This window comes from Ambystoma mexicanum, chromosome 8 (assembly GCF_040938575.1).
Source record: "Ambystoma mexicanum isolate Mex_15411 chromosome 8, UKY_AmexF1_1, whole genome shotgun sequence".
In the NCBI taxonomy this organism is placed as follows: Eukaryota; Metazoa; Chordata; class Amphibia; order Caudata; family Ambystomatidae; genus Ambystoma; species Ambystoma mexicanum.
The window spans coordinates 818,380,574-818,401,606 of record NC_090929.1 but is presented as its reverse complement, the minus strand read 5'-3'; the positions used below and the strand labels follow the sequence as shown (position 1 = coordinate 818,401,606).

General features: G+C 44.5%; 1 protein-coding gene across 1 annotated transcript in view; it reads right to left on the bottom strand.

Moving 5' to 3' along the window:
* SYNPO2L (synaptopodin 2 like) overlaps window positions 1-21,033 on the bottom strand; it is a 343,674-nt gene that overhangs the window by 184,456 nt on the left and 138,185 nt on the right. Inside the window, exons 2-3 of the mRNA XM_069610690.1 lie at window positions 14,647-14,798; window positions 2,695-3,425 (exon numbers count right to left, since the gene is read on the bottom strand). Coding sequence (XP_069466791.1) covers window positions 2,695-3,425; window positions 14,647-14,798 — 883 coding nt within the window. The remainder of the gene's footprint in view (window positions 1-2,694; window positions 3,426-14,646; window positions 14,799-21,033) is intronic.

Below are 21,033 nucleotides of genomic sequence, written 5' to 3'. Positions count from 1 at the left end.
TGACCAAATAAGATGGTATAATACCTCACTCATTGGCTTAGTCGAGTTTAAATACTAATAAACGGTATGTCATTTGCAGGTCCTTTTATATATAATGAAACAGGCATTCCAGAAGCAGAATTGAATGAACATTGAAGAATAATGTTTTTCCAATCATTTTTGATTGTGTGGGCGTATCACATGGTGTTTCTGTGCATGATAAAAAATACTTGAATGTTTAAATAGATTATATGGCATACTTGTGTCGGATGAATATGTAATTGATCTCCTGAAGAAGATCCAGTAACAGGAACGCAAAGCAACCGAAACATGTTGAGGACAGTATAGTGGACAATATATGGGTTGCACTAGAAATAATTAACATTAGAAGATTGCTGAATGTAAACTACTAAACATACAAAGGCATCAATACTGGTGACGGTGTAACTAGTCCAGTCTTGATGGTTAACAGATGTGACTTTGAACTAAGAGGTTTCAAAGAGAAAAGATGTAGTGCAGTGACCTAGAGGAAAGATTAAGTGCAGTCAAAAATTACAGATCACACTGTCTTTGAATTGTAAAATGTGTTTTATACTCTGGTTTCTCTTCAAACCGAATAATTCTTTTGCCTTTAAAATGTGTTTTTATGAAAAGAAAAATGGTTTGTATTAAAAAGTGTATATATTTGTATATTGGAAATAAAATTTGCAGCTGGGCACCCTTTCAAGCTTTCTTCCTGTGAGCTTCATATGATCTGACCTTCTCGATTGCACTGGTGAATCCCTGGCTCGGCATCCATGTTCAGTGCCTTTCCTTCTTCTGCTGTGAAAGCGCAGGGTGTGTTCTGTCTCCGTCACGTCAGAGGACACCGATGGCATCAACTCATTAAGCAACGTCTCCACATCAGGCGCCCCTTTTATTTTTCCACGGTTTTTCCTGCTGTGGAAATCAAGTCTGAATGTAATTCTTCTGTTTCTCGCCAGAATTCCACACTCCAGTTTATAGTCACTTACTTCAATTCTCATTACGGAAAGAAGCCATCATTGTATTCGCGGGACTACTGCCTAAACAATTAGGTGCCCATCAGCCTGACAGAGCTAGATGGGCGTGGTTAACACCAAAGTCAGAAGGTCATTACAGGTGTGGGACAATGGAGGCTAGAGGGAGGGTCAATATGATGATTTCATGGACCGAGTGAAGGATAATTGGAGTGCCCCACTGGGACAAAATGGGTATTTCTGTTTGTATTTATTCAGTAAAAGGTAAGTGCACAGTACATGGGGACAATTACAGTGAGTGGCGCATACCTAGTCCTGGGTCTTTACAAGAGCGCAGAATGGATGAGCACGTTGAACTCGAGGTGCTGGAGAGGAACTCTGGTTGTGCTCGCTCATGAACGCTACATTTCCCAGTGAGCCCTAGATGGTCTATGAATTTTCCAGCCTTCACTTTTGCGTCAGTCATAAGCTGGGCTTGTGCATATTTAGTTTTTCTTGAGCCCATCATAACCTGGGCATGTTGCTATCATGAGCTCATTTTGTGGCCATTACAAACTACTGATGTCTCTTTTGTAGGCCCTGGCTGGTACACTCAGGGGCAATGAGTGAGCATATTGAGCTCTGAGTTGTGCACATCCCGAGCCCTACGCTGTGTGCTGCCTGGGGTGTATACTAAGCTCCCGCCATATGGATCTTGTGCACTGGTCTGTGTGTTTCGTAAGATCGAGTTGGTTATGCACTGTGTTCTGGGGTGTGTGCCTCGTAGGTGCTAGTTGTGTTCCTCTTTCGTTTCAGCTGAGTGCCTTTTGCAATGTCGGTCTGTTTGTTTTTCACCTGTGGTCAGTGTGTATCTTGTGCTTTATTCTGTATGTTGATCTCTAGAGAGTGTCTAATGTGAGCTCTGGGTTGTGTGTCTGTTGAGTTCTGGGTGGTTTGGCTTTTAGGAGCTGTACTGTGTATATTATCGTGAGCTCTAGCTGTGCCCCCCTCAGTAGTAGGGGTCTATGTATCTCCAGCTCTATCTGTGTGTATCTTAATCAATGACATGACTTCATCTGGAGCTTTAGCTGTGTCTCGTGAGCTATGGGATGTGCTAATATTGAGCTCTGGCCTGAACATATTCCGACATCTAGCTGGGATGGCTTGTGCATATCTTGTGTGTTCACTACACATTTCGAGCTCTCTGGTGTGTTCAACATGACCTCTCGCTCTCTCTCTCTCTCTCTCTCTCTCTCTCACACACACTCTCTCTCTCTCCCTCTCCCTCTCTCTCGCTCTGTGGTTCGGGAGCTCTTGCTGTGCATACTTGATTTCTTAGTTCGAGAATCCTTGGCTTCATTGAACTGTGCGTGTCTTGACCACTTACTGTTTGTCCGGTATGTATGTATGTTTCTTGAGCTCTAAACTGTGTGTAGCTTGAACTCTATGCAATGTGTCGCTTAGAGATGCGTTGCCTTTTTCTTGACCTCTATCCTGTCTGTGCCTGGAGCTCTATCATTGCGTTTTCTGAGCACCGACAGCGTGCCTTTTCACCACTGGCTGGATGCATCTTATAATCTAGGATGTGTGTATCTAGAGCTCTAAGTTTGTGCATTTTGAGCAGTGTACTTCCTACACGTGTTTACTTCTGGAATGAGCACACCTTATTTGCTGAGCTATGCATATCAATCCAGAGGCCTGCAACGTGCGTAATGCCTGTGGGCAGGCTGACACTTACTTGCTTCCTTGGCTTTCTCCATATAGCTGGTGGTGAGGTCCTCATCCACTGGGTGCTCGACAGGCCCCACCATGGGGATGAGAGGTCTCTCGGCACGGATGCTCCTCGCCATCCCCTGTGGCAATAGCAGTGCTTCTGGGGAGGGAGCTGGACCTTCCCCCTCCTCTGCGGGATAGAATCCCCCATCTACATCGGAGAAGGGGGTCTCTGCCCTGCTATCCTCTGAAGGCTCGTACACAATCTCTCTCTTGGCCACTCCTCCTCCTGCCACGACACCACTTTGGATGCTGTTGGCAGCAGGGAGATGCTGCTTCGTTGCGGCAGAGCGCCAAGGTGCTGAAGGAAAGGAGGGTTTCGGGGCAACATCGTCCTCCTCCTTATGCTGTACCTGTCGGACCGGCTCGGGAGCGCTGTCATAGCCGCTCATCTCAGACAAGGACTGTGGCTCAGGTGGAGACCGCGGGCTCTTCTTGCGGGCCCGGCGATGCTTCTCGTGTGGAATTGGGGTAATCTCCTGGGGCCGCTGGCCAAGGGTGTCAGCGTCGCTGTCCGTTTCTCCGTAGTAAGCCTCACTGTCTGGGGGCGAGGTAATGCTCTCCCGATGTAAGATCCGTGGCGGATCCGGGCTAGTGGGTGGCTGGAGTGGACGAAGTTGCTTCTGTTTCTGGGCCTGAACCCCAGGAGTTGGAGAGAGCAGGCCCCGTTGCTCTCCTGTTGCTGCTGCTGGTGTCCTGTGCAGGAGAAGAGAAAAAAGAGTCGCATTACAGCCATGCACTGTCTGTATTTAGAGATTCCCTCCCTCCCTCCGAGGGGGAGAAAATGAGAGGAGAAGGAACCAGGAGGGGCTGAAGGTACACAGCAGATCAAATCCATGAGGCGCTTTGGGGGTCGGCAGGAAGGAGGTCAGTGGACAACAGGGGAACATATATTTAGGATACCAAATGCATTTTGTCTCAGCCTCTCCATCTGTTTAAAGGTATATATTTGGCACTTCAGGAGGTGTGGATTGTCAGTGATAACCAGAAACCCCAGCCTGAACCGAGTCCACTAGTTGTATGCACGTGAATATGGTGCCCGAGATAAGCAATTCCCAAGGGTTTTGCTCATAGGTATTTTGCTAGAACGGTCTTATAAAAGTCAAACCATTCACCAGTGCAAGCATCTGAAATCCTGTGATATTAGACGATACGGGCCTTCTCTGATACCTTATCCGACATAACTCCTGGGCTATTTTTAATAGGGACATGATGCTGTCAAGATACTTAAGTGACATAACAGGTTGAATAGCAAAATAATTGGACACTTGCAAGCAGTTTCTTTGGGCACTTCGATACTTTAAATATTTTCATAAGTTTAACAAATCGAACTTAATAGCTGGTGTGGGTGGTCCTTTGGTGCATGACTACTGAACGGATATTCCAGCTTCTTAGAGTCTTGTTGTGCACCGGCAGAACGGAGCCATTTGCTGTGAGCTCTCCGTCCTCCTCTCTAAATAGCCTGGCATAAAAAAAACAGAACATCTGATCATGGTCACTATCGGCATCTGACCTTTAAAATTAGACTGCTATTACTGAACACTTGGCATTTGGTGACTGGGCCCTTTTATCTCCTGAAAAAAGTACACTCCAGCTTAAGCACCACCTATAAGCCAAAACGATTGCATCGCAGTACAGCTAGGAGGGTGAGGACATGTGAGGAGGGATGCACAGCCCATGGCTGTTGTTTGGTTATTTACCCCCATCCATTGATTGACCATGGTCATGCTAATGCCAAAGGTGATGCCCACCCACTACCTACACCTCACCTGGGTACTCTTTGAGCTAGCCTTAGCTAGCTGTTCAATCAAACTGTAGTCTTCTAGTGTTATTTCTATGCAGTCTTCTGAGAGTTAATGGTTTAATCACAGCTGCAAATGTGCTAATGATGTAGAAACAAATGCAATAAACAAGTGTGGTATTAGCTACTTGATTTATATATGTTCCTTGCACTAAAGTCCTGTTAAAAACAAGCACTAACAAAGCCAACAGTGTTGGCTCATGTGTAGGTATTAAATAAGCATTTGGCAAGAACTACTATCATGTGCCCAGTTAATCACGCCATGTTCCTCCTGTTGTCCTCTTATGGCTAGGTAGCACCAATATGGTGGCATCTGGGAAATGCCTATTCCATGCCTGCACAAAAGGGAAAACTGTTGCCTTTGCCAATGCTAGTTTCGAAAGCATTTTTTTCTGTAGCGTGCAGTACAAGTTCAATTAGGCCTTTAGGTGCTTTTGTGAATTGCGATGCCCATGAAAGCAGCTGGATAATCACAAGCATTCTGTCTTGAGATGTCAATCTCTTTTTAGCTCCACTTGGTATACAAGTGGTACTGGGCCTATCTGGGCCCAATTGATCAACTCGAATGAGTGTGGCTAGTGTATAGGCCTGTTCTGTGCTGGGAGAGACATTTCAATCGGTTCCATTGTGCTCCTATCAGGCCTTTACAGTTCACCCATCTCGCTAGATGAGTGATACGGAATGCCCGGATTTGTCTCTGTGACTGTCTATTATCATATGTGTCGTTTGCCAGACACTTAAAGTAAAATGTACATTAGCTCTCAGTGTGCATGTACTGTGAAAATCACATCATTTCAAAGGGCGAATAATTTGTTCAAGGGCAGAGAATCTGTTCATGCAGCAGAACCCATGTCAAGGCTAAGACCTGTTGAAATATGCACTGCACAACAACATACTGTTTGGTTCTTTAATTATGTGACTGGTCATTTCACTGTTCAGGTGTGCCTGTTTAGCGTCAGAGCAAACTCTGGAGTTTGTTTTATTTAGAAGTACATATTTACATGCTGGTATCTCATTTCCCAGCATGAACTGTGTCCCTGTTTGAATGCAACAGTCTTATTGCTGGAAGAAATCATTGGTAATCATGTAAACATCGGTGCCCAGATACGATTGATTTCGCCAGGTGCGCAATTATAAATAAATCAAATAAAATAAAAAATAAATAAATGTGTCAATTATACTTGCCTGATTTCCAGAAAAAGCTGCCCATGAGAGTAGGGCTTAGGTAGATGCATTTCAACGCGGTTCAAAGGCTTAAATTATGTTTTTTGTGAAACAGATAGTGGGTGATAGTTGGCACCTAAGCAGGCATTGCCTGCCTCAGATCTGTCATCTAAGTGGGGCCTTTGTGCAGTGTAGACAAGAAAGGAATACCCTCACTTGCTTCTAGTTCATGGCATGTCCCACAGCCCCCGTAACCCACACAAAGTGGACACTGACCTTTAGCATAGGACACAAAGGCTGAGGGGGGGACCCCTGAACTCAACTCACAGGATCACCCCTCACCTGAAACCTCTTCAAGGGTGAGTGAAAATGTTTACTCTCTTAATACGTTTATCAGGCATGACGACTAGACTCCTGAGACATGATACAACTGGGTCACTTTCCGTTTGCTGGAAACTCGCTTGGAGTCAGGTGAGAAGGATTTTTCAGGATTAAGGGATATAATCCTTCTAGGACATTGCAAGAAGATCCTGAGGGCGGTTCCCCATAGTGTTTGGGGCTAAAGTCTACCCAAGGGGAGATAAAGCTCCTTCCGAGCATCCATTCCACTGCAGTATTGGCATAGCAACCCGACCCAGCGCCTTACTGTTTAGAGAAAAACTGTGAAACTGCTGTAGTTCGGTATAGACCCCAATACGTCTTTCCAGAGCTCAATCCATATAGTTCCCAGAGAGGAGCCGTGTGTCGCTTTGTGAGGACACATTGTACGGAGACTGCAAATGGTGTCCCGGGAAAACGGAAGTGACATAAGTTGCACCATGTTTGTAAGCTTTTACAAAAGAAATCTCACCGATTGTATTTGGGTCATGTGTCTTTTTCTCATTATGACATGTTGACTGATTGTATCTCAGTTATTGCAATTTAGTAATACTATATGGTTCTACATTGAAATATCGAAGCCGAGAACCACGCAGCCTTCTATGCTGAAGGTGACAACTTTGCATTTCGAAAATGTCGAATGCATTCATTCATGTCAGCTTCGGCATAGAAGGCTGCCTGGTTCTCGGTAATGTCCCCGCAACCCCCAACCTATAATGCCGAACAAGGGGTGCGGGGGACACAACCCCGCTCCCACTGTTCGGCATTGTGAGATTCTGGATTTTTGGTCATGCCGAATTTGCTCTAAACGCGCATTTGGATTTTTTTTCCCCTGCATTTTCAGAGAATACCCTATTATATTACAATCATATATATTCAACATTTGAAGTTCACGAAATTCACTTCAACAAAGTGTTTTATATCACAATAAATTGCTATTCAAAATTCACTTGTGCCAAATCCATGGTGAATTCTTAGTCATACCCACTAACAATTATCTGTTTTCAATGAGTTCATGCAACTGTATTTCAATTCTTTAAATCAATCAGTGTAAAACTGTTTCTTACATAGTGTGACCAAACTTGACTATTCGTCCCTTCTCCCTAGAGCCCTCTCTCACCTTTGAGGCTAGGGATACTGGCAAACTTGTAATGAGGGCCAATTGTTTGCATTGTGGGATTGGAAAAGACTGATGTTACTTCTGTTTTGTATTCACTAATAGTGACATTACTTCAATCTCTTTGGCTTCAGGTAATTCTGGATTCCCCCAGAACCTAACAGTCAAAGAGGAACAACACAATCCTTTCGCTTGTGGCAACAAATATAAAAAGACGAGGAACCTTGGAAGGAGGAGAAAATATCATACACAGAGGCAAGCCTCTGACAGGAAGACGTATTGGCAGGGGGAAGCCACGCCAGACTGCGCAGCCAGCGGTAGCATGGAGAGCAAGCTGATTGCAAAGGGAGATGCTGGAAGACTGGCATCTGAAGGGGCAATGATGCTGGAGCGCAGAATGAGACAGGGATGGTAGAAGGACCGTCTCACCTGGTGGCGCGACCCCATTGTGTCCGTGATGGGTCTGGGGCTTGTTAACCTATGCTGAGACCAGATGCAACGGAAAGATCAGCTCACTGACTTCCGCATGAGAAGTGTGAATACTGCCAAACTGGGGAGAGAAAGGGAAGCAAATGCTCCCAAGAAGGTCTCACCAGGGAGAAGGGTGAACTGTTGTGCCGCCAAGTGCTTGAGAAGCCAAGAGGGCTGCAGGAGCCAGACACACCTGGATGCTGGACACGGGCAGATGGGCATACACCCAACCAAAGAACTTAAAGAATTGAAAAACAATTGCATGAATTCATTGATAACAGCAATTGTTAGTGGGTATGACTAAGAATTCACCATGGATTTGGCACAAGTGGATTTTGAATAGCAATTTATTGCAATATAAAGCACATGTGGAATTGCATTTCATCAACTTCAATAGTTGAATATGTATGATTTTAATATAATAGTACTACATTATGATAATTGAGATAAAGTCAAAATGTCATAGTGAGAAAAAGACACATGACCCAGATACAATCAGTGAGACCTTTTTTTTTTTTACACAAAAACTACAAAATAAAAACCTACCACAATGGTGTGAATGATGTCACTTCCGGTTTCCCGGGAAATAACTTCCTGTCTCAATGAAATGGGTCCTAAAATAATCCACATAAGGAAGACGCAAATGTCGGAGGCGTTTTAGCCTCCTTCCAGATAGGATAAATTGAGACAACAAAGCTTTGCACAAGTAAGTGAGCATACATGTGAATATTATTATAAGGACACTGTGTGGGTCTAGATAACCTAGGCTGAGCTTCCCAGCAACCACAGAGCCAATGATGCAATACCTGGCTCTGCCTGCATCTCCACACCACCTTGGCTCAATGTGGGCACCTTCAATGCCATCCAAGATGTTGCAGAGGAACCACCAGAGTATGCCGATCTGAACGCTTGACCACCTCTGCATCTTAAAGTTCCACTCATGCTGACACATAAGCTCCACCATTTCCACATTTGAGACTTGACAAGTCTTCTAGTGTCCCTAACCCAACACTGACTGCCTGGTTAACATCGTCTTTAAGCTCGAAGCCAATCACCTCTGCAGTGTCGTGACACTGTGTTGAGCTAGTCAAGCTCACTCACCACCAAAGGCCAGTCTCTGCTTCTGTGTACCCAAGACCCTTGAGTCTTCCAGTGCTGCTGATCCAACATTGCCTGCCAATCCCACTATCTGTAACCTGCAAGCTGTCACCGTTGGAACCCATTGCCGCCACTCCTTGATTCGCCCACGGTCCGGTGTTGGAAGTGTCCAGACCCCCGTTCAATTTTGTTCAGTCCCAGAGATAAGACCATAAGGTATTTGAACAGCCTATGTCCCTTGGTCTGCTTTAAAGGACCATTGTGAATTTTAAGCTCCCTTTTCTACTCTACATTTTTAAGACGTCTACATTAACATGGCATTGTGCTGCTGAAATCTTTACCCGAGCACCCCTGTCTTACATCCCAGAGTGCCCTTTATTTTAGTGTGCTTTCTCTGTGTTCTCCTTTACAGAGGTTGGACAGTAGTTTTTATTATTTGGGAACATTTTTGTTAGTTAAATTAAACATCCTATGTATGATTTGGATCACTGATATTTTAGTTGCAGTGTGGTGCTCACTAGGCGCTTTAGCCACTACTCATCCATGTACCAATTATTTAGTTATAGGTGAGTTTCACAAAAAAATAAAAAATAAAAAATAAAGCTTGTGTTACACTGTTATACGAGCACAATCAGGTAGTTGATTAGTTGGATGCAGGAATTGCAGAATATGATGCCCCATTTTGCTTTAAATGTGGCCAAATAATTTCTACTACCCAACGAATGATCACATTCTTTGACCACATCATCCCGACGCCCATCAAACTGCACTGGCTCCCACTGAAGCATGTATCATCTTCAAACCCTGCTGCATCATCTACAATGATGTCCCCCTGAAGTCTCCAAGCTACCTCACTGTGAGACTCAGCATCTCTGGAGGTCTGCGATCCACCAACTCCACCAGTTCAGGACTGAAAGAACCAGAAGACAGGCCTTCTCTGTCTAAGCTCTAAGACTCTGGAACAGTGGTCTTCAAACAGTGGGACTGAAGGATGCACAGGTGGGGGGGGCACACAAGGCTCTTTAAAAGGATTATGGTGACTGCTTTTAATAGAAAATATAAGCAGTTCTAGCTTGTGGTTGGCACAGAAACAATATTTATTCCTCAAGGGGGCTCATACTGCAACCTTCTCCCCATCCACATGAGACTCTCCCCTCGCCTCTATGGTTCAGGAAGGAGCACAAGACCCTGCTCTCCAAGGAATGGCTTCTCACTAACACCCGGGCCCACATACCTTCCTCTCCCCACCCTACCTGAAATGTGGTGATCTGCACACACAATCCTCCCCTGATTGCTTGTAGATCCCTTGGTGCTGAGCTGCCCGTCCTCCCCCACCCTTGTTGTTAGCTCCCCACTCCCTTGTTTCTCTGCTTCCATCAGTGTCCTTCCTGCTATGATTTTAAAGTGCTCCGTTGGTTCCTGAAGCTACGTCGTGCCCAAAAATGACCTTAATTATAATAATATTTACAGTAAGTATGTGGATAGAGGTGAGCTTGGTAATACGGGGCTTGGGTGTAGACATGAAAAGAGGGCAACAGGAGACAGTGACATACATAAATATCATGTACATCTAGGCCTTGGGCCAGTGTATACATGAATACATATTTACATACATACAGTTGTTTAGCAAGAGTCTGTGGCGGGCAGAGTATTCAGAGCGAAGGACATGAATCAGGTGCCCGTTCGCTAGCTAGCAGGTGGTTCTTAGTCTTAGTCACAAATCCTCTAGCTGAGGTGCTTTTTTGGTGGTGAGAGGGCAGTAGATAAAATGAGTGGACAAAAAGTGGGAGCACGTGCCAGAGCACAGCAGGTGGGACACATACCTTGTTATGAGTATAAGAGTGGAGCATAGAGGGAGATAGATTCAGCCAAATAGTGGGGGCTACGCTGTGGTTATATTTAAAGACAACTTGAATGAAGAGTCATTTTGCATTGACAACCATGCAGCCAGGTGACAGTTTGCCAGGGTGGAGGGAAGATCCAGAGAGTCTGCAGAGGATGAGTGTGGCAAAGTTAAGTATTTTGTTTAGGGAAGTGAAAGAGTAAACGTGCAGTGAGGGAGGCCTAAGAATAGGCTGTTTTAGTAGCTAAGTACAATGACAACCTGCTTGAGGGGTAGAGGTTTGGCAGTATAGTGTGTGAGCGCAGGGGGATCTTCCTGATATTTACATGGTTGCCACTGGTCGTAGCGGTAGTGGTACTGATGAAGTGTCGTAGTTTTCTGTCAAAGAGGACCACATTTTACGATTGTTGGGTGAGGAAAGAAGGAGGGTGGGATACATGGAATTAGGGATCCAAGGAGTTAGGGCATTGGAAATGGGTTTGGCTGGGAGAAAGCTGGCTTCTTTCTTAGAGGGATTTAGCATAATGCAATGTAGTGCCATCTTGAGACAAATAGCACAGCGGTGGGTGATGATGTAGTCTGAGATGTCAGGGGTGAAGGAGCAAAAGGAGGCGATCTGGGTTTTGTCCGAAAATAGGTGATAAGAGAAGCCAATGGATAACATGAGTTTACCCACAGACGAGGTGCAGAGAGTGAAACATAGTGGGCTCAGAACTTGTTCATGTGGCGCGCTCACTGTAAGGAAATGGGGAAGGAGGTGTTAGTGGGAAATAGATAGGTGGCAGGCAGGGATATTCCTCCATTAGAGTGCAGTGTCATTTAAGCCAAGGTAGGAGAACGTTTGGAGGAGGGTGGAATGTCTTAGTGTAAAATGTGCCAGAGAGATTCAATAGAAAGTATATGGGGAAGAGCTACAAGTGATGAGCAGTAGTAAGTACGCTAGACATTTGGGTTAAAGTGGTTTCAGTCGAGGGCCTGTTCTGGAAACCATCTTGAAAAGGGTCACACGAAGCATTTGCCTCAAGGTAGTTGACGATACAGTTGAATACAAGGTGCTTGAGAATGTTAGAGTGAGGAGGCAAAGGAGAGACATTTCTGCAAGAAGAGGGATTGTTGGAATCAACAGTGATGATTTTTTAGAATGGGTAGGACTGTGACCATTTTAGAGCAAGCTTTGAAGAGGCCAATGGGGGGAGAGAGAGAGAGGTTGAAGAGGAAGATTGGGTGTGATCAAGTGAAAAATGCAAGCTTGTTAATCATTTAGGGTGCAAAGGGTTCACTATGAGTGTAGGGTGGCTTTGCTAAGCAGAGGATGAGTGTACATTTTAATGAGGATATGATAGGGGATATAACCAGGAGAGGGTACCAAAGGAGAGAGGTGGGGAGGAGTCAGTGAGAAGGGATAACAGGATGGTGACCAGGGTGTTCGTTATGTTTGTGATTGTAGAGAAGAAGGAGGGTGGCGTCATCAGCCCGTGAAGGTATATTGAATGCATTTTAGGGGGACAGGCATGGCCGGAGGGTCACAGAGAGATTGTGAGGGTTTGCGTGGAGGGAGTCAATATAGTAGATGTAACAGAGTCGCGACCAGTGGTGACGGCATGCAGAGAGTCATTGTATGTAGCAAGAAGAGCAGGGAAGTGAGGTTTTTGTCAGCAGCGTAATTGCTAACACATGGCCATCCTAAAGTACTGGATGGCCGGGAGTATCCCTGATTGTGTGCAGGTTGAGAGGGAGTGGAAGAGCAAGCCGGTTAGTGACAGGTCTAATGGGCTAGCCAAGGAAGTGCTGAGTTGTACAAAGGTAGGTTTGATAGAATGAGCATGTGGTGAAGAGAGCTTGGAAGAAGGCACGGACTTGGTCAATAATGGGGACCATGGAGAAGGTATTGGACTTGCACTTCTCCTAAATCCTCACATCCTCCTAAAGTACACACACAGTCACCCTATTGGCATTATCATTAGGCCCCTCTCTGAAATTCAGTTATTCAAAGGTAAGATATTAATGCACAGTCCAGCATTAATCTCTTGTGATTCAGGGAGTTTACGTAAATTATAGACCTTTCTTTATGTCAGGGTTTCTAAGTCTTACATAATGATATAGGAGTGTTCGATTGCCATAGTAACAGTCATGTATTTGAGCCAAACAATCTCATAGGAGGGTATAAAACCCAAGGTGACTTTAGTGCACACATTATTGAGAGCTTGCAGCCCAAAAAATCCGGGTCTACTCTTTTCATTCCTGGACATTGCAGTGCTTTATCCCAAATATGTAGAAGGTACCGCCAGCAACGGCGAATCATTGAGGAGATTAATGAAGGCATGGGATGTCTTCGTCTGGACTCCAGTGCATATGAAGCATCATTTTATTGAATTGAATTGAATTGAATTGATATTTTATTTATATCGCGCTCATACACAGGTGTTTCAGAGCGCGACCAGGCAAGGGAGGGGAACAGGGGAGTAGATTAATTTGTGTGCGATCTGTGAGCAGAAGACTATTCTCACCGCAGACACAATTGGTGTGCTTATTCAGCTAACTCTGACACACATCAGTGGGCGTAAACATGTAGCCATTGTTTTTATCCGTAGGACCTTATGGGGGACATAATGATACTATACTGTTGTGTGGTATGAGCCATTGGTGGTTTATTGGGCAATCAGGCATTTCTTTCCTGTGGGGCTTACCATTGTAATCAGAATGGAGTCAAAGCCTTCACAGTGTATTTATAAAAGCAAAAGATTACGTGCATTGACCCCAAATATCTGCCAGTGGCTCTGGGGGATAATGCACTTGCCTGGTGTTGGAGGAGACTGTCTTTTCATTCTTGCAATAAGCAACAAAAAATAAGGTAGGTCTAAAAAAATAGATGGCTTTTGGAAAGGTCTCTTTAGATTTGGTAGATCTGTTGTAGGGGTGACTAAGAGAAGGGTATCATCAGTAAGTGAAGATGCAGGTATGGTAACGTTGAATACATTGTTCATGAGACTATAAAGCATTAAGGCCAGTGTGAAGGGAAGAAATACTGTTTTCTATGGAAGGAATTAGATCTTGTATGAGGGAATGGAAGTTCGAGAGGTAATCATAAAGGCTATATTAAGAGCAACCGAAACAAATGTAAGATGAGGCACAACTATGCATGGCGAGCTATCGAGGTTCAGTTGAGAGTAGTATATGAGACAGCGACTAAATGAGGAAGAATCCATTGTGACACTCAGAAGGTCCAAAGGGACTGTGAGTAAAGCCACCATTAGGCCTAGTGCTAGAATTAAGTTGGTGCTATTACTCAAGTTGGGTGACTGCTTTGAGACAAAAACCACAAACGTAGGAATTCAATTGCTATAGGAGATTTTTGTTGGTGAATATCTGACTTAATGAACCGCCTCCATCAAGAATTTAAAAACTTTGAACCATACTGCACTCATCCACTTATCTCTACATTTTGGGATATCTTATTTAAAAAACTTTTCATTGGAACCCTAAGATGATTAGAAGGCCTTTAATACATGGCAAGACTGATGAGGAAGCTCGCCGGGAGAAACATTGAATAAAGCACCTTATTCGGAGAATTATACATATCAAAGGAAATCAATCCATCAGTTTAACTTAATATCTCTGCAGGCCCATTTATGCTGAAGTAGGAAGTTTGTCTGGTCTCTATTGAAGGTCCTCCCAGTCTTACTGTGCATTACATACCACTTTTTGGCATTTGTTTGGTTGCATTTTGATGATGATGTTTTTCGGACTGACTCTACTGGGCTTTTAGAGCAGCTGAATCAGGAAACCAGGAGCATCCTATTTATTGAGAACAAGATTCTGGTTTCATTCAGTTCTCTTTGTTGGGAGTAGTGTTGTTGGTTTGCTACTGAGCAAATTAAAAACTTTGCTTATTGATACTCACTTTCTAGCCACCATATAGACAAATTGATACATGGGTCAAATATTGCTATGTTTGACTTACGTAGAGCTTTGAATTTATAAAAACATCTAATCCAAGAAAGAAGTTTGTGGTTTGCAATGTGCTGGATGGAGGGTTGCGTGTTACCTTTTCACACAGATCTGAAGGCGTCCGCTGGAGGAGTCTATGAGCTGCATGGCTGCTGCATGGGAAAGCCCGTCACAGGACTTCCCATTGATCGACACCATCTCATCCTTCTCCCGTAGGCCACCGCGGCATGCTTTGCTTCTCTTGCGGACCTAAAAGTCGTAAGAAAGGATTACAAACTTCTGTTAATGAACATGTACCACCAAAACACAAATGATGCAATGTCTTGTAACAGCCCAAACTAGTGATTTCAGGAATTGTACACTCTAAAAGTCATGAAGAGATTCACGTGTGAAATCCACTTTTTCATTGGGCCCAGACCTATTCCCGGCCCTATGATTTGCTGAGTTAAAAGAGATCCAGGTCCTAAAGTTAATGGGTCAGGACATTTTGTCAGTCAGGCAGTGTTTGCCCCTATTAGTAGTGCGTTGCCATAATCCAGCCTTGAAAGTATGGTAGCGCGAGCAATAGAGGCACAGTTCTCTTCATTGAGATTAGGCAGGCGTTAGTTTCGAAACAGTCTAAATCGCTACGCATGGCATTCCAACATACCTGGGGTCAACTGTACTTACTTTGCACCCGAAGAGCAGAGAAGTCCGTCCAGCATGTAAAGCAAAGATATTATATAGGTGCGAATAAGGCCGATCATCTGCTGCCATGACAACTCAAAGAAAGGACTGCAGCCCAAACTATACTTAAGATAGCCTCTGTGGCAAGGGGACATGGTAGTAGTATTTTATGAGAAGCTGCACTCGTCAGACTCCCAAGACGAGAACGCACAGTTGACCTACTTGACCTACTTGAACTTTGTTCAGCTCCAACAGCTAACACACATGGAGAGGGGGGAGCTGGAAGCAGACATTTGAGTTGGAAAAGTGAAGGAGGCAATCAAGTCTTTTCCGCTTAACAAGGCCCTGAGCCCGGACTACTAGCCAGTCTTGTTTTATCAAAAATTAGATCTAAGCTAGCGCCCAGGTTGACACATTTGTTTAATAGTTTTAGGACTACAGGCACAATCACAAGGTCTAGGGAGGAGGCGGAAATGGTTATTTTCCCAAAACCGGATAAGGATCCTACCAGCTGTGAGTCATACAGACCCATGGCTTTAATTAATACGGATGCAAAAATGTACACCAAAATCCTGGCTCAGAGATGGACTCAGCTACTTTCTAAATTGATAGCCCTTGACCAGGGCGGTTTTATTCCATGGAAGCAAACATTTGACAATATCCAGAGAGTCTGCCATATTTTTGAGAAGATACCGATCAAACAAACACCAGCGATTGTGGTTGCATTTGACGGTGAAAAAGTGTTTGACCGAGTTGAATGGTCGTTCCTTTTCCAGTCACTTGCATGCATGGGGTTTGGACCTACATTTTTGCAAATGATAAGAGCAAACTATTGTTGGCCCCCAATAAGGCTTTCCATTAAAGGATCTCTCTCCAAGCAGATCCCCATTTACTCTGGGCACAAAGCAGGTTTGTCCCCTTTCTCTGTTGTTCTATGCTCTACATTTAGAACCCTTTCTGTTGAGAATTCGAGCTGCTAATGCCATAGATGGGATAGACTTTGGCAGGGATATAGATAGAGTGTCCAGCATTCTTTATCATGTCTGCACTACCTATTCTTATTGACCCTCCATTACAATGATGCCCTTGGTGCTTGCCCGTGGCAAGAGCGTGCTAACATGCCATGTGTAGGTTAGGACATGAAGGGCAACTGCACTGGCCTCCATGATCCTTCATTACACTGGAGAATGGCTTACGTGGTAGATGTGTCCTATGGAAGGAAGCAGGGGTCTGAAAAGGTGCCCATTCAGGTCATCATTTGAAGGTATTGGGCTGGAAGTAGCAGCAGAGATTATCCTGGAGCTTTCCATTTAAGGGTCAGGCATAGGGAAGACAGAGATGTACCTTGTAGGCCCTTTTCACAATCAAAATATATCTCGTGCAGGGAGTAGATTACGTGGATGAAGAGGTAACCTGCCCACCGTTTAAGTAGGGTTAGGAATAAATAGGCAAGTAGAGGATGTGAGTAGATAAACCTTCTTCCTCCCTTTAGTGTATGTAGTATATCCCTTGGCTTAATTTGTCTCAAGTAGTATTCCTCTATCTGTGTAACGAGGTTGAACTTGGAGAGAGGACCTGATTGAGTATTTAGGGCACGAAAGCTCTCTGTGCCCATACATTTCCTTGCTGACTGCACCAATATATTCCAGTATTCTCATATAACAACATACTCATATCTGATTGATGCTTAATGCCAACAATGATACTATAAGAAAACATGGCTGAATTGGCCAATATATGAAAGTACCACCACATAAGAACATACTCCTGTTGACTTTACCATTAAAAATGCCATATCAAAATAAGAAAAAATGTCAAAACTGGCTCAAATGTAGGCTAGTCAAGACAAATAAGTACACTTAACATGCTTGCTTTATCAAAGATGCTCAGTAAAACATATCATGCCACAATAAGAAATAGCTAGGCTGGCTGCACCAAAATGCCGTTCTAGCCAGGTAATAACACATATCATGCTTGCTTATCATAGATGCCCAGGAAAACAAGTCATGCCACAGTAGGCAATGGCTTGAGTGCCACACCAAAATGCCAGTCTAGCCATATAATAACACGCATTAAGTTGGCGTTCCCAAAAATGCATGTAAAACATCCCATATCACATGAGGAAATGTCAGAAATGCTCCAGTGCTCCCTGGGGACCACAGCGACTTGCACGCACACAATCACATTTATACCCATTTACCCACCAATCACTCACCCATATACTTTCTCTCAATGTCACTCACAGATACACATTCTCCACATGGGCACCGGCCTAGAACATTCACACACAATCACATTCATACCCATTCACCCACCAGTCACTTACCCATACACCTTCTCTCACATTCACTCACACTGCATTCGAAAACATGCATCCACCCACCCAGAACCTTCGTAGTCACATTCCTACCTATTCGCTCAGCTATCCCTTATCCATACACCTTTCACATTCACTTACTCTGCAGTCTACAGACAGGCACCCACACCGAACATTCAAAAACAGGCACACACACATAATCTCGTTCTTACCCATTCACTCACCCAAACACCTTCTCCCACATCTACTCAAACTGCATTCTCCACACAAGCACCCACCCAGAACATTCACACACTCACCTTCTTACCCATTCACTCCACAGTCCCTCACCCATAACCCTTCTCTCACATCCACTCAAACTGCATTCTTCAATTGAGCACCCACTCAGAGCATTCATGCAATCAGATTCATACCCATTCAACCACCAGTCACTCACCCATAAACCGCCTCTCACATTCAGTCACACTGCATTCTCTACACATGCAGCCACCAAGAACATTCACACACAGACATAAATCATATTCATGCAGATTTACCAACTCTTTCTCTCACATCAACTCACACTGAAATCTCCACCTGAGCACCAACCCAGAACATTCACACACACAATATCGCATTCATACCATTCAACCACCCATGCATCTTCTCACATTCACCCACACTACATTCTCCACACTAGTGCCCAGCCAGAACATTCACACACACACACAGAATCACAGTCATGCCATTCACCCATCAGTCACTCACTCATGCACCTTCTCACACTACATTATCCACACTAGTGCACACCCAGAATATTCACTCACAAAAATCACATTCACACCCATTCAACAACCAGTCACTCACCCATGTACCTTCTCACATTCACTCACACTATATTATCTACACTAGCACCCACCCAGAAAATTCACACACAACATCACATTCATACCCATTCACCCACCCGTCACTCACCCATACACCTTCTCTCACACTGCATTCCTACACACCAGCAACCAGAACATTCCCACACAAACTGCATTGTCAATCACTTGACAGGCGCACTCACCACCCATACATAGATTCACCTTTCAAGTGCACACACACACACAAATATACATACATAGATGCATACCATTATATACTTACATACACAATCACAGAAGACAAGCACTCACACACACACTCTGACATATACACATTTATTTTTTTTAAAGAAGGTTTCCGTACCTGTTCTGGCAGAACTGACACACCTTATTCTCTCCAGTTCAAGCGCACAAGCAGATGGGAATGGACCCTGCTTCCTGTCTGCGCGTGCAGTGAGCCAGAGGCGGAGTGCCTCCTTCCCACGCCACCTGCAGTTTTCCCCAGCCAAGCCCTCATCCTAATTTAATGTCATGGTGAGGGCTGGGCTGGGCCAGGGCCCCCGTGGTCCTGAGGTTGCAGGGGAACACAGCTCCACTGGGGCTGAGGGGACCCCCGTTACACCACTGACAATACGTTCTACATTAAATGAGAGTCTGTATTCAGTTGTGGATGGGATCATTGAAATATCATCTTGTATCTGATACAAGATGGTGGCAGCAGTGTTAACTGTGACACACGCCCCTGTTTAGCCCTTGTGACATCTAGTGGAGCGACCAAGAGGACCAGTAGTGTCTCCGAACCTGTAGATGATGGACCAGGGGTGAACTGCAGAGGATCCCCTATTCACCCTAGGTTGGTCTCTGTCAAAAAGAACGAGACAGTCATATGAGGCGGATATGCATACCCCTTCCCTTTATTAAAGAGTCTGCTGCTCCCACTAGCCAGACACAAAGTCCCTAAAAAAACTACTTGTGCACAGTATTAATAGATCAAGCACACTCTGCTACTGTTTTCGAGAGGCTTGCAACAAAGCAGAACCTACATCAAAGGACCAGAGAAGTTTTCCCTGCAATGCGCATACTTCTGAGTGATACAATGTTACATCCCATTATCTCCCGAGAGCATTTTCACTTCCATGTGATACAAACTTGCAATTTCAAAGTGGCCCAACATCTCCAACAGAGCCTTTGGAATCACTTTTAGCCATATGAGATGGGAGGTAAAATCCAATATGGCGGACTGGTGAAATAAATGCTTGGTTTGGCCCCTAAAACCCAGATGAGACTCAGGTAAGCCGATAAGTGGCATCATGTCACTGCCCCGCTCTAATCCTGGCTCCCAGCTTCAAACTTTCAGAAAGAGCCCAGCACAGGGGGAGTAGACATAGTCATTTGAAAGCATATAGGCTCTGTCTATTATTGTGGGTGTTTGGAGAAGAAGCTGTTGGAAGACGTTTGGAGGTGATTGGTGGTTGGAAGGATCTTATAGCATATTGTCAAGTGAGGACAAGATAAGAGAAGGAGTAGAGAGGTGGTCAGAAGGGAAGAGGCCAGGATCCGTGTTGAGGAAAGTGACAATTCCCTTAAGGAGCCATAGAGAAACTGAGAGCAGTCAAGTTCCTTACTTATACCTTTCGCTCATCTCACAACTTCCATATCTGCCACAAGTACTAATGTCGGTGGCTTCCATGATTAATTTTCGAGAAGAGAAATACAGAGAGCTGCAGAAAAGCAGTATGTGGAAAGCCCATTTAAGAACACAATGAAAGATAAAGAGAACATCTTTAAGCACACAACAAAGAACTAAGACTCATGTATAGGGCAGAACTGTATCTCCTGCCTGACACTAGCTGAAGGCATCATATGGTGCCACTGATTGCAAGGCAGAACCCGGCACACCCCTAGAATAGGTGGCGCACTGGACTGTGGGACTTTATTTTTCATTTAAGCATTCCAGTTTTTGGACCATACTGTTCATGTCATTCCAAAATAATCTGGCCAAAAGAAAGATACCTGTGTTGGTCTCATTTCTGATCACATTCACCCCTGTGACGCAACCTATAGAGGGGAATCGTCTGCTCTCTAACACCAACTGATGCAAGTCATAGCAAGGGAAAGTCAGGCAACTCTAGTCTCCTGAACTGCAAGCTCAGTGTACCACATATCCGGAGGTTCTTAATGCTGCTTAATGCTGCTACAATGATCAATTGTATAGAGTTGCACGCAGGTAAATGGTGTCACAATCATGGTGCTCATCATTTTATATAAATGTGAACACTTCAAACATTTAGGGGTTGTGCTTTAATCGTTTTTACTACTCACGCCCATTCAAAAGAACAAGGCTCTGGAACATATCCCAGCCATTCCCAGATCTGCGAGTTGGGCTGTTACAGGCCCATTCCAACGGAAATTGACGGATTGAAAAATGCAGTCCTTTGGTGTTACTTCATGAATGCTTTTGGTTCCTTTGGACAATCCGCACAGGAGTGGCTCCTCCATAATGAGTGACAGGGCATTGCCTTGCCTCCTATTATGGGGGGGCCAGATGGCAGGCTCAATGAAACCTCTGCACTCCTTCAGCTGCAGAAAGCTTTTGAGAGAGTGTCTCCGGGCTGACTGGTGTAGCGGGACACCTGGTTTCCACATGCATGCAGAA